The sequence below is a fragment of the Mercenaria mercenaria genome, chromosome 10, assembly GCF_021730395.1.
Source record: "Mercenaria mercenaria strain notata chromosome 10, MADL_Memer_1, whole genome shotgun sequence".
NCBI lineage: Eukaryota > Metazoa > Mollusca > Bivalvia > Venerida > Veneridae > Mercenaria > Mercenaria mercenaria.
In genome coordinates, this window is record NC_069370.1 from 37198257 (window position 1) to 37210683 (window position 12427).

Genomic DNA, 12427 nt, shown 5'->3' on the forward strand with positions numbered 1-12427 from the left:
TTCGAATTTATTCTAGATTTTATTAAGGCAATTATTCTGACCAAATTTCATAAAGATCAATTGAAAAATACAGCCTCTATTGCAGACACAAGCTAAATGTTTATATACGACAGACAGCCAGACAGACAGACGACGGACGCCGGACATCGAGCGATCACAATAACTCACCTGAGCATTGTTCGGTTGAGTTTAAAATTCCACAGGTTTCCGAATGGATAATATTTTCTTAAGTAATGTGCAGGTGGTCTGAGATATATTGTTAGCCATGGATTTCATCAGGAATGAGGTGTCGAGAGTGATTAATATAAGTTGTAAAACTTCCTTCACAATCGACCTAAAATAAATTATGTATATACTAAACAAATAATTAAAGCTCAATATACATTGAAATACTTAAACTCTATAATCAGCTAGTCTCCTCATGTGTTGTGTGTTACAGAGTTTTATTCATTTACGATTTCGCTGACTTTAGGCGATTTTGTTTACATTTTGTCTCACTGTTAGCGTACTGTTTATCTAGATACATGAATGGATTTAGGAAATCGCATGTTCGAACTCTGATGTGTTTGATGCCATTGGCGGTTGACTGAAGATAATATCAAGAATATAACTTTATATTGAAGTGAGCCATACAGGGCTTACATGACCAACTTATGTTTTTGTTGTTGTTGATTTCATAAAATGTATAGTACCAGTGGTCTTGTATATAAATGAATATAGCCAAATATGTTTTTAATGTAGAATACAAATGGTACATTTGAAGTAGAGGTGTATCAAGCCAAATCGTCGCTGTCCTATTTTGGATATACATATGACTTTGATTTAACTGCTACAGTTATCAGCGTGTCACCAAACGTAATTGGTATAAAAGGTACTTCTATACTATACGTTGTTTGTGCACACAAGATGATATTTTTTCTTTGTAACATAAGGTTAAATCAAAGTTATCTGCCTATTTCTTTTCAAATTCAGACATCTTTGAGAAAAATGCATCAATCAAGAAGTTTTTTAAGTATTTCTTATTAATAATTGTATTGCGATAAAAGTACTGAGGATAGAGCAGCTATAGTTTTTGAGAACTACTGAAACTAAACTGTTAAATACTGTTCGCCAAAAACTATGTTTAAATTATAGGAGATACATTGAAAATTACTGGGACAAAGTTCAAATCTAGCGGCGGTTCTGTGTCTCTTGGATCTAACGAAGTAACGGTCGTTTCCTGGTCTGACACATACATCGAAGTATATGTGACTGATGTCCATCCAGGAGTAAATGAATTCAGAATCAACACAAGCAATGGATGTGCCGTAAATGTGTACGATTTATTTACTTTTCCATTCACATAATTACAAAAATAATTTCCTTTGTGTCGTCTACGTTGTCTTTAAGTTTTACTTTATCTCTGCATTTTGTGTGCATGTCTATCATTATCTCAGAGATTGTTCATGCATTTTGCTTCAGCTTGAATCGCAGTGGAACAGTTGTAGAGCGACAAAACCTGCGAAACGATCTCTGGTCCAAAGTTCATGAACCTGTCAGTAAACATAACAAGTTTTGAGATATTTTTGCACAAAATACTTAAAATTGAAATGAAACATTACTGTGTTTCAAATCAAAAACATATTAACGTAGGACAGGAAGCTATGAAAATGTAACACACAATTAGAGTATGTGTCTAACTAAATTATGTTTAATGTATTAGGTCTAATCTTCAACTTCCAACTTTGACTGTCGAAATGAGTATCACAAACGTTTCGCCATGCCGAGGGTCAGTAATGGGTGGGACAAAGATTACTATATTAGGAAAAGGATTTGGCAATAACAATACTGACGTCAGAGTTAAGGTTGGATCAGTGGATTGTACAGTTGACACTATAAACGATACGCAAGTCACGTGCGATATTGTGTATACTGGAATTCTTCATCGTGTGACGAACAAAGGTGTTGATCTTGGTATGCTGTTTGAAACATTTATGAAATTGTTTAGATGTTAGATGAAAGTATTAACAGCAGTATCTACAACACAAACTGTATAATACACAATTTTCTGATAATGATTCGCCTTTTGATGTTACAGTTGTACAGTTGCTACAAAAAAAAAAACGAAATTACAGCAAATACTTATATGTTTGGCAGTTGACGTAATTCTGTGTAATTAATTATACATGTATTTATATTACAGCTTATGGTGTCTACTACGCGTTTGATAAGCCATATATTGTCATAAATGAAGGTGACTCCGTGCTATGGTCCTGGAAAACCCCTGATTTTGTTTATGATATTGCACATGCAGTCATTGAAATAAAAGATCCTAGTCATTTAGTGCATAAACCCGGCGGATTTATTAGTGGAAAACCAAGCCGAAACGGTAATTATGTCTATAAAAGTTCTTCTTAGCTTTACATTTTTTATTTCGTTGTTATGACTTTTTGACATTGTCTAAATTACTTGTCTTTTAACAATATACATTATATCTATATTTTAATGTCGAATGTTCATTTTACATTTTCAGGTTTTTATGTGCATCGGTTTGTCCAAGCTGGTATTTATTATGTTTGGAGTGGATTTGTTGATAAATGGGAAATCAAAAACTACGTCGGTACGATCGAGGTTATACCAACCAACTCAACAGTCGAAGAAATCAGTTTGAGTGTCGGAAATAAAGAAGCTTTACATGATTTAAAAGGTAACATTTTACAATTTCCTATTTGCACACAACTTTAACCAAAATCAAAATTGATATTTGAAATCACAAAATTGTTTGATATGTTTCAGGTATAGTGAATGAGGAGCTCGGAGCAGCTTGTGTATCGACATCGATGCAGAAAAGCACTGACAATATGTCGAACAAGTTCCACTTTGCGTTTTCTAAAATTACAACACCAGTTGTCAGTATGTTAGGCATAAATAACGGAACGATACAGACAAATATCTCAGTAACTGGCGAAGGTTTTTCAACAAATAACGAAGAAAATGTAGTACGCTTCGGTGGACATGAATGTATAGTTACTTCATCTACAGAAGACAATATAGTTTGTAACATTGACAAAACAAGTGAACCAGCTATAAATGTATTACATCAGTTAAAAGTAAACGTATATAATCGTGGACTGGCACGAATTAACATCCGTGATGCGAAAATCCGCGGCTTTGTTCTTATTCCAAATATTGAAACAATTACACCAAAACATGGTTCATTAGCTGGTGGTTTGAGAATAACTATTACTGGATTTGGCTTCGGACGATTCCCTGTTGTGCTGATAGGCGGGTACGAATGCCACATTATAGATGCATCTAACACCCTTATTACTTTTGAGGCGCCGCCGTCTGAATTTGAAGGTCAAAAACAGGTTGACGTTTTTGCATTTGTAGCAGACCTCCCAGTTCAAGCTGAATGTGAAGTGAAATCCGAGACATCATGTCTATTTTCATATGAGCATTCGCTGACACCTGCAGTATATGCAGTGACTCCGACTGAAATGTCCGTACCAACCTCCTTTTTTATCAATGGAACTTTGCTTGGAAATATTACGGAAAATCTTGAAGTGACTTTTGGTGAAGTAATAGCTAATGTAACGCAAGCTGTCAATACTTACATAATAGTTAATGTAGACAGTATACCAGTAGGAACAAACAATATTCTTGTAAAAGTTAAAGATAGTGGTAAAGCTATTGGAAAATTGAGTGTTCATGGAATTTTAAATATATACAGTGTGCGGCCGACTTCTGGTAGCATTTACGGTGGGACTATGATTACTATAAAAGGAAATGGTTTCGTGATAAATGGAACCAATGTTAAAGTTGGTTCTGTCCTCTGTGATGTTGAATCTATTTCAACAACTGAAATAAGATGTGTTACGCGTACATATCGGGCTGGTTCCTTCAGTATTATTATCAATTCTGGGCGGTTTTCTTTATCGTATAACTCCTACACGTATTCCATTGATTCAACACCTAATGTTACGGCTATTGATCGGAAATCGGGCTATCCAGGGGATAAACTTTCAATCTACGGGTCAAAATTAAGTAGCAATAATGTAATAGTTTTTCTTGGGCAGTCAAAATGCGATTTTATCTCCGGTAACTACACGACGATAGTTTGCAATATTGGAGATCATTCCACAGGTCAAGTTCCAGTGAAGGTCTTTGTATCCGGTCTTGGGGCATCAAACACAAATGTATTCTTTGCGTATGAGCTGATTATATCGACTATTGATCCAATACATGGTGAGTTCTTTAATAAAATAATTAAAAAGCGAAACTTCAAAAGTGATATGAACAATAAAACATTGTGTAGGGTATCACTGACTAAATAAGTTCAAATGATGCAGAGCAGTAAAACTATTTATTATACAAACGTCCAGAAAATACAGCTTCTTTCTGTTTTGTTTAAGATTCTCGCTAAGTCAGATGATAACAAAAACTGTGTATGTATTAATTACGTTTGTATTCTATTGCTATATATCTAAGCAACTGTTTCATTTATCATAATATCTTATAAAGTCTGTGAAAAGATCCTTTGGAAGCATAGAACGCAACCAAGTAATATAATATCAGATTCGGTTTGATTGCTTCTATTTATGAGAGGTCATGAAATGTGCACCGTTCCTCACACCCTCTACAGCAGATTATGTTATCGTAAAACGAATGTACCCTTTGATCCCAAAGGAATAGAAAATATAACAACTCTGTCAACAAGTCTGGGTTTGTTTTTCTTTGTATTAGGCAGTACAGCTGGGGGACAAAAGGTACTTTTAACTGGAAATGGATTTGATAAAACAGCTGAAGTGACTATTTGTGGTCAAGTTTGCTCAATGGTTAATGTGACTTTTTCAAGTTATATATGTGAAACATCTGCACACAACGGTTTGTATTAAAGGAATATCAAAATGTTTTGTTTCCATTTAATGAATACTAATTGAATGTTAATTAACTAGAGCGAATAAGATTTTAAAAATGTGATTTGAATCAGATACGTTTTCCCAAAAATATTTTATCGATTATGTACATATACATGTGTAAACATCTTAATACACTGTCACTGTATACCCAACATTATTTGCAGACAGTGCACAAAATATGCGTTGTACGGCCTTTAGAAACCAATTTGCTTCACATATTTTTCATACTAATGCTATGAAATTTATATTAAGGCTGTTAACACTAATATTTATTCTTTTTTTTAGAATAACTGTAAATGTCGTACATTAATCAGTTAAGTTTAAAAACATATGTTTAGAAATATTTGTATCTCAAAATAGAATTCAGTTTTGGTGCTTAAACACTTCTTCTTTTTTCATTTATAATATTTACATTTAAACCTTTCAGATGGTATTTGTGATGTCATTATTTTTTTAAATGGTTTGCAAAGGAAATTGACGGACTCCTACACTTACAACTCTACTCTCACACCGTTTGTATTTGATGTAAGTCCCAAAAGGGGTGGTACAGGTGGTGGTACAAAGCTCACCATCACAGGGTCAGGATTTGGGTAAGTTTTTTGTTTTAGATTGTATAAAAAATCGGTTGTTTTGACACATCTATCAAGAGTAATAACACCACTTCTGTCATAATCGTTTCAAATTTCAGATGTCAGATGATTATCTCATTTTTAGGTCAATAGCGGGCAGTATTTCTGTTGAAATTGATGGAACAAACTGTACCATAACAAACGTTACTGAAAACAATATAGAATGTTTAACTGGGGCACACTTCAGATCAGTAGAGACGAAAATTATTGTTCATGTGTCTGGATTGGGCAATGCAAAAGAGGTATGTTTGAGCTTACTTCGTATAAAATAAAGTTAATCAGGTTTGTTTACAAGTGTGTCCAACCAGTCTGTTTGTCAGACTGCATCTTGAGGGTCATGTGCCTACTTTGGAATTACCACGTGTTGTTGATCGCATCTCTTACGTGCATTTTAGGGCTGAAAACCCAATATTTATGCACACCACTCACACGGTATTTATGGCTGATAAGCTTTAAATGATGACATAATACCAACGCCCTTTTCAAAATGATACTTTATCGATTTATACTGACGATCATTGACGGGTTATAACCGTTTTAGCATCATTGTATTGCTTCTTCCTGTTTTAGACGTATATCTTCAGGTCAGATAAAAATTACTTTACATTTCTGCTTTTGGATGCCGTCAGGAAATATATATATATATATATATATATATATATATATATATATATATATATATATATATATATATATATATATATATATATATATATATGAGGTATCAAGTATAAGATGTTAACTTACGTTTTAGATCGCCAGCAGTGATGTAGGATTCCAATACATAGATATCTGGTCATCCACTTTTACTTGGGGTGGCGGACCGTTACCACAGGCGGAAGAATTCGTCGTCATTCCTTCTGGAATGACTTTATTACTTGACACTGATCCACCTGTCCTGAGTGTGCTATTAATTCAAGGTACTCACTTTTATACTTTATTTGTGTTTTGTCATTTTCTTTTGATATATTTGTACACATTTTACGGAATCTTCACACAATAATTGTAATATGTATTTCCAAATTAGGTAAACTCATATTTGATGAGAAGGATTTAGAATTGCAGTCAAACATAATCCTGATATCAGATGGTGGTTTGCTGCAAATAGGTACCGAAGAAAAACCATTCAAGTACAAGGCTGTTTTGACACTCCACGGTCACTACAGAAGCAAGGAACTTCCTATCTTCGGCACTAAAGTACTGGCTATAAGGAATGGAACTTTAGATCTTCATGGTATGTCTTATTTTTGCCAAAGGCTAACGAAAAATAATGATCGTTTGCCATTCATACATCAATTACTTCCAACTTTTTATTTAGTAAAACAACGCAGATCTTAAGAATGAAGACATAAACATTGATTAACATGCCAAATTTGTAAGCAAAATATGGTATTTTCCTTTTATGTTTGTCTTTTCTTTGTTTTGTTACGTACAAGCATGCATTTGTAAACTTGAAACAACATGATTTTGCTTTTGTTTAATGTTTCAACTTTTTTAAATATTCAGTGATAAATGTCTTGTAAGTCAAGGCACCACAGTTTTTAAACGCTTTTATTATATTTTCCTGTTTATCGTTATCCGCTAATATCCATGAACTTGTCCCGCGAAAGAGACTTGAAGGTAAAATAGTTTTATATTTAGTGTCTGTGAGCATTCCTCTCTCCAATTCCTGATATAGTCTGTCGTTCATATAATATTTTCTCAATTTGGTTAGTGTTTACTATATAGGATGTGCAGTACCACGTACTTGGACACGTCTTTCGTCAACAGCATTACCTGGAGAAAATAAAATACATTTGATGGATTCGGTTCACTGGAATATTGGAGATGAAATTGTTATATCTACCTCTGGTTCCTACAAATCCCAAAATGAAAGTGAAAAGAAAATTATATCTGCTATATCTGAAAACAAAATGACGCTGACATTAGACTCGCCTCTTAATGCAGAACATATTGGTGATGCGGAAAGTTTTAATGAAACATCGATTCAATTAAGAGCAGAAGTTGGGCTGTTGACACGCAGCATAGTAGTTAGAGGTAATAAGGATTTTCAATGGTCTGGAGAGGCCAAAAACTGTAGACCCGGAACGCAAAATGGTAATTACATCATCATTTTCATACAAATTTCGTTTGAAATTAATGCATTCGACAACAATAAAATACAGGCGAAGCTTAGTATTTCGAAATGCAAAGGATACAGTGATTTACTTCAGAATCACATAAGTGATATTTTGTGCTCGTGTTTTTGGGGGCGGGACTTGAAAATATATCCGTGATAGCCGGAGATTTTAGATATGCGGGTATCGAGGTTTAACTTTCTTTTCTGATATTTAAAGCTTTTTTGACATTAAGTATGCATTTTTTAAATCATTTATATGTAAATGTTTTGCAGATGATTACATACCCCGAACATGTTTCCACGGACGTCTTACAGAAGAAGCAGGAAGTAGCCAGTTTGGTGTTATAATTGTCGTTCATGCCGCAAAGTACAACTCACTTTTGGCTCGGCTTCGAATTTCATATACTGAAATTACATTTGCTGGTCAAGCATATAGACAAGGCAGACATCCGTTATTTTTTCACTCGAATGGTAACATGTCCACAAGCTACTTAAGAGGATGCAGTATCCATGGAACATTCAACAGGGCAATAACCATTCAAGATTCAAACAATATACTTGTAGAAGAAACGGTAATATATGACATTTTAGGAGGTGGTATTGTCTTAGAGGACGGTGTCGAGATTGGTAACCATTTTCAGCACAACTTAGTGATATTTGTTAGCAGTAGCTCGTGTCTATTTCATGGCGATTCCATACCAGCCTCGTTCTTGATAACCAATCCGGACAACGTGTTACAGCATAATGCTGTGGCTGGTGGAAGTCATTACGGTTATTGGTATAAAATTAGAAATCAGCCAAGAGGAATGTCTTTCAGAAAACGAGTTCGTCCGTCACAAATTCCTTTAGGAATTTTCAATAATAACTCTGCACATTCGTTCAGAAGGTACGGCCTTTGGATATTCAAAGACTATTTTCCATTGAATTCAAATATAGAGACCACACGTTTTGAAGGTTTTATTTCTTGGAATAATGAAAAAGGGGTCGTGGTAGTCAATTCTAGTCCAATGCACTTCATAAACTTTGTTTTTGTCCAAAACAAATTGGCTGGGTACGAGGGCAATCTGTTTCATGACATGCCTTACTACGCGAATGATTCAACCACATTTAAGGACGGTTTGGTAGCAGGAACAACAAATTTACAGCCAAATTATACTCAAGGATGCACAGAAACCGGTATGATCTTACCATATGGTAGACGTTATAGATTATCAAATGTAACCTTCATCAACTTTGCAAGTTCTAGCTGTGCAGCTCTACAATGGGTAAGACTTCGAGAGTGTTCATGGCTTTGTGGAGGCTATACATACTACACAGATCAACTTAGATTTATCAATACTCCAAATAAAGCTGTATATGAATGGGAATGGGAGGGGATTATTTTTGACATGGATGGAACAGCTGCGGGAAAATCGGCAAACTCGACAGTCTTACCGACCTCAGGAAGTGTCCCCCATGACTGTGAATCAGACACAGAATTTGGTACGGGTATCAGGGCCAGTGTCTGTCCTCCTCAACACAAATGGCACAGATTTGCCGTCCATCATATTTACCCTAATTATCTGAAAGGAAGTAACTTAATCATTGCCAATGAATATGGAAATAGTTCTATTAGATTTTCAAAACATCGACTGACTCACGACGATGGCTGGATGTGCGCTTTGCTCAGCGGAAGTACTTATGCAATTTATTTCGAGCCAGAAGAAAGACAAAATAATCTTAGGTTCTCAGGATTGCTGTATGATTTTCAGGTTTGTTCAATATCTGTCACATTGGTTTGAATATGTTACCTCGTCAGAACAATAAATAGAAGAAATTGTGCTTTTTCATTCACGGTATCGATATGTAAGACCACCCCTTTATAGAAATGTCGTTTCTTGTATTTCTTTTGCAGTCTTTGATCTCAATGATACTTAATGAAATATTATTGCAGTGTTATACATTACTTGCTTGTGAGGTCACGTCTGGCCAGAAATTATTTGCATTAAACTTTTTCAGCAACTTTTTGTGTTATTATAGAAGAAACTATGTTGTTTTAGTGATCATTTATCTTAAAAGAGAGTGTTGTTTTGTCCTTCTGTTAGACGATCTCTTAATGAAAGCTGTACTGTACTTTTTTTTAAAATTAATAATTTGTTGCCACCTCTTTAGACCGTTTAGGTTTTGCTAACCCTGTCTTTTTTCGTTATTTCAAAGTATCTAATTGTATTCAGCGGTTAACTGACAACCCTTTCAGATAAATTAGAGGGATATGGTTTCACTACCCGGTAAAAATCTCTATTTTCTTTCAATTTATTAATGCATACAATGTTTTTCTTTCATGAAAAAGTGTACTTATTTCCAGAAAGAATTAATCATTTTCAGGTTGGAGAGCACATCATTTTCAAAATCAAAGTGAACGACTTTCCTGACAAGTTTTCAGTCAACGATATAAGAAAAAATATGACCGTCGACGGTATCAACGTAACCGAGGGTGAGACTGGCGATTGGGAATGGGATAATATAACCAAAGAAATTTCATTTTTAGGTAAAAGATAATGTTAAGCATACGTGTTTAATGCTCTCAAAAAGATATTTACTCGCAGTCGTTTAAAAAGTCTTTTGTGTGTGATTTGTTATATTATGAACAATAGAAAGGTATTAATGCTAACTACATTTTTTTTTTCAAATATTGAGTAATAAAACTGTAGCGTCATATTCAAATATCTATTCATGTTTTTAGGATAAATGTTTAATATTTTCAGTAAAAGCTAGCCATACAGACTTCAAGCGATCTGTCGACATACCAATGTCCCTTTTTGTTCGTAAATGCGTCTACAAAGACTGTATTCCACCTCCGCCTCCACCACGACCTCCACGACCTCCACCACCAAAAGAAATCGCTCCGCCGAAAACTAGGCCGCCCGGTTTCCAATACTGGCATGATCAAACAATATGGAATCTTACATCGGACGGGTATATGACGAATGTTGGCGAATTCGGGGAAATAATACCACAGGACTATCAGGGTGTCAGAATATTATTTAGTAAATATCACTTCAAATAATACATTTAGTAACGTTAGTTTTCCTTCCGTCAGACCTTAGTTCTCTTACATACACTTCTCTTTCAAATTGAATAACTGGTAACATCTTTTTGGCACAAATATATTTTCCGAAATTACTTAACCTATTCTGCCGATTTGTAGCTGTCATAGAAGCCATAAGCACTAACAAATACAATTAAATCTGGCATCAGTGCAATTTTTGTTGAGATTTTCAAATACTATGTTAATACTCAGTAATAGGCAAAATGGAAAGAGTGCAGTGATCTGTATTCTAATCATTTGTATTGATTGACGCTTTTTGTTATATATCTACTTGAAAGAGAAAGTGTGGAAAACGATTTTGTTTGTTTCGCTGCATCACTCCACACATTTATATAATAACAAATAATTTGCTCCTAAAACTAGTTTATAGTGTTTCTTCATGTAGCTCTAGCATTAATTCATTTTCAATAAATAAAACTGCGAATATCATGATGCACGCCAGTGTTTTTAACACAATACGTTTCTGTACAAATATATTTCGAATTACGTTTTGAACACTTCCACCATCTTACACACATTTCAAAATTTCTGTTGTTATCAAAGTGGAAATATTTCACGTCAAATCCAGCTGAAATACACGTGTATGTGTGTAGGAAATTATAGCGTTTAACCCAATATACTGAGTTCTTCCTGTTGCAAGTACGAAATAATAACTTTCCAAATACATCCCTACTTTGACTGGGGCAGTCTTTTAAGTGAGGTCAAATTGCATACAAAAGTTGCTTCCCTTCAACTTCGAAAATCTCTGCCTATAAATAAGTAAATAACTTCGTAGAAGACTGAAGATTTTTATTAGTCCGATTTCTTTATTCTTAAAGCATTAACTTCAAACACTTATGCGGCGTTATCGTTAATTTAACACATTTAAATGCACGGCAACCGAAAATTGCTTTTATAAAACTTTCACCAAAAACACACTTTGTGCAGTAAGATGCGTCTAAAGCTACTTTAATGGTTCAAATTGCAGCAATATATGTACAGGTTGTCACATGTTGTTTAAAGTCTAATACATTGACCCATTTTCGAAAAACAGCAAACTATAAATAGCTAGATGAATATTGTTTAGATTCTCACATTCATATAGAAAATAGGATTTTAAAACATTGATTTTCAGCTGCAGTTTAGAAAGTGGTTTGCAAGATAATCATTCCGGAACAACATCGAAATTGAAAAACCCATCCAAAGACGCTTCTGAAATGACAAATAAAATGGACTTTTGCGTATGTTTGACAAGATCTACGACGGAATTTTACTTATTTTGTTATTTTTCATGTAAGAGATATATTCTACGCCAGAATATGGGTAAATGATGGTTTTCGCAAAAGAAACTGTACATGAGTAGCTTTAAATGAGTGAAACTTTGATAAATTAATATAAATATGTAAGAATTTCCTTTTCTCCAAAATGTGCTGTATGTTTTACTTTTCTTTCTCGTTTGGACAAAAGAATGTTGTTATTGTACGTCATTTATATTTGTGTAAACCTAAGAGTGGGTGCGGTTCTTCTTAGGGGGACGGGATGTAGTTGTGAAATGGGTATAGTTATAGGATGGCTTTAGTCAATTTTTCTGAAATTTCCTCGTGATAAGTTATGCAAAAGTTTAAAAATGTACTTCAACTAACCATTAAAAAGGTTGCAAACTGTGCACACGAATATATCTATTGAATCGTTGAAATTATAGAATTCTTAA

The 12427-nt window shown here is 34.3% G+C and overlaps 1 protein-coding gene across 1 annotated transcript in view; it reads left to right on the forward strand.

Moving 5' to 3' along the window:
- Window positions 1-1736: 1736 nt before the first annotated feature.
- Window positions 1737-12427, forward strand: part of LOC128546393 (fibrocystin-L-like) — a 41293-nt gene continuing 30602 nt past the window's right edge. Inside the window, exons 1-9 of the mRNA XM_053516874.1 lie at window positions 1737-1953; window positions 2183-2368; window positions 2513-2686; window positions 2776-4227; window positions 6558-6764; window positions 7259-7627; window positions 7923-9400; window positions 10014-10176; window positions 10394-10675. Of these exons, the coding sequence (XP_053372849.1) occupies window positions 1737-1953; window positions 2183-2368; window positions 2513-2686; window positions 2776-4227; window positions 6558-6764; window positions 7259-7627; window positions 7923-9400; window positions 10014-10176; window positions 10394-10675 (4528 nt within the window). The remainder of the gene's footprint in view (window positions 1954-2182; window positions 2369-2512; window positions 2687-2775; window positions 4228-6557; window positions 6765-7258; window positions 7628-7922; window positions 9401-10013; window positions 10177-10393; window positions 10676-12427) is intronic.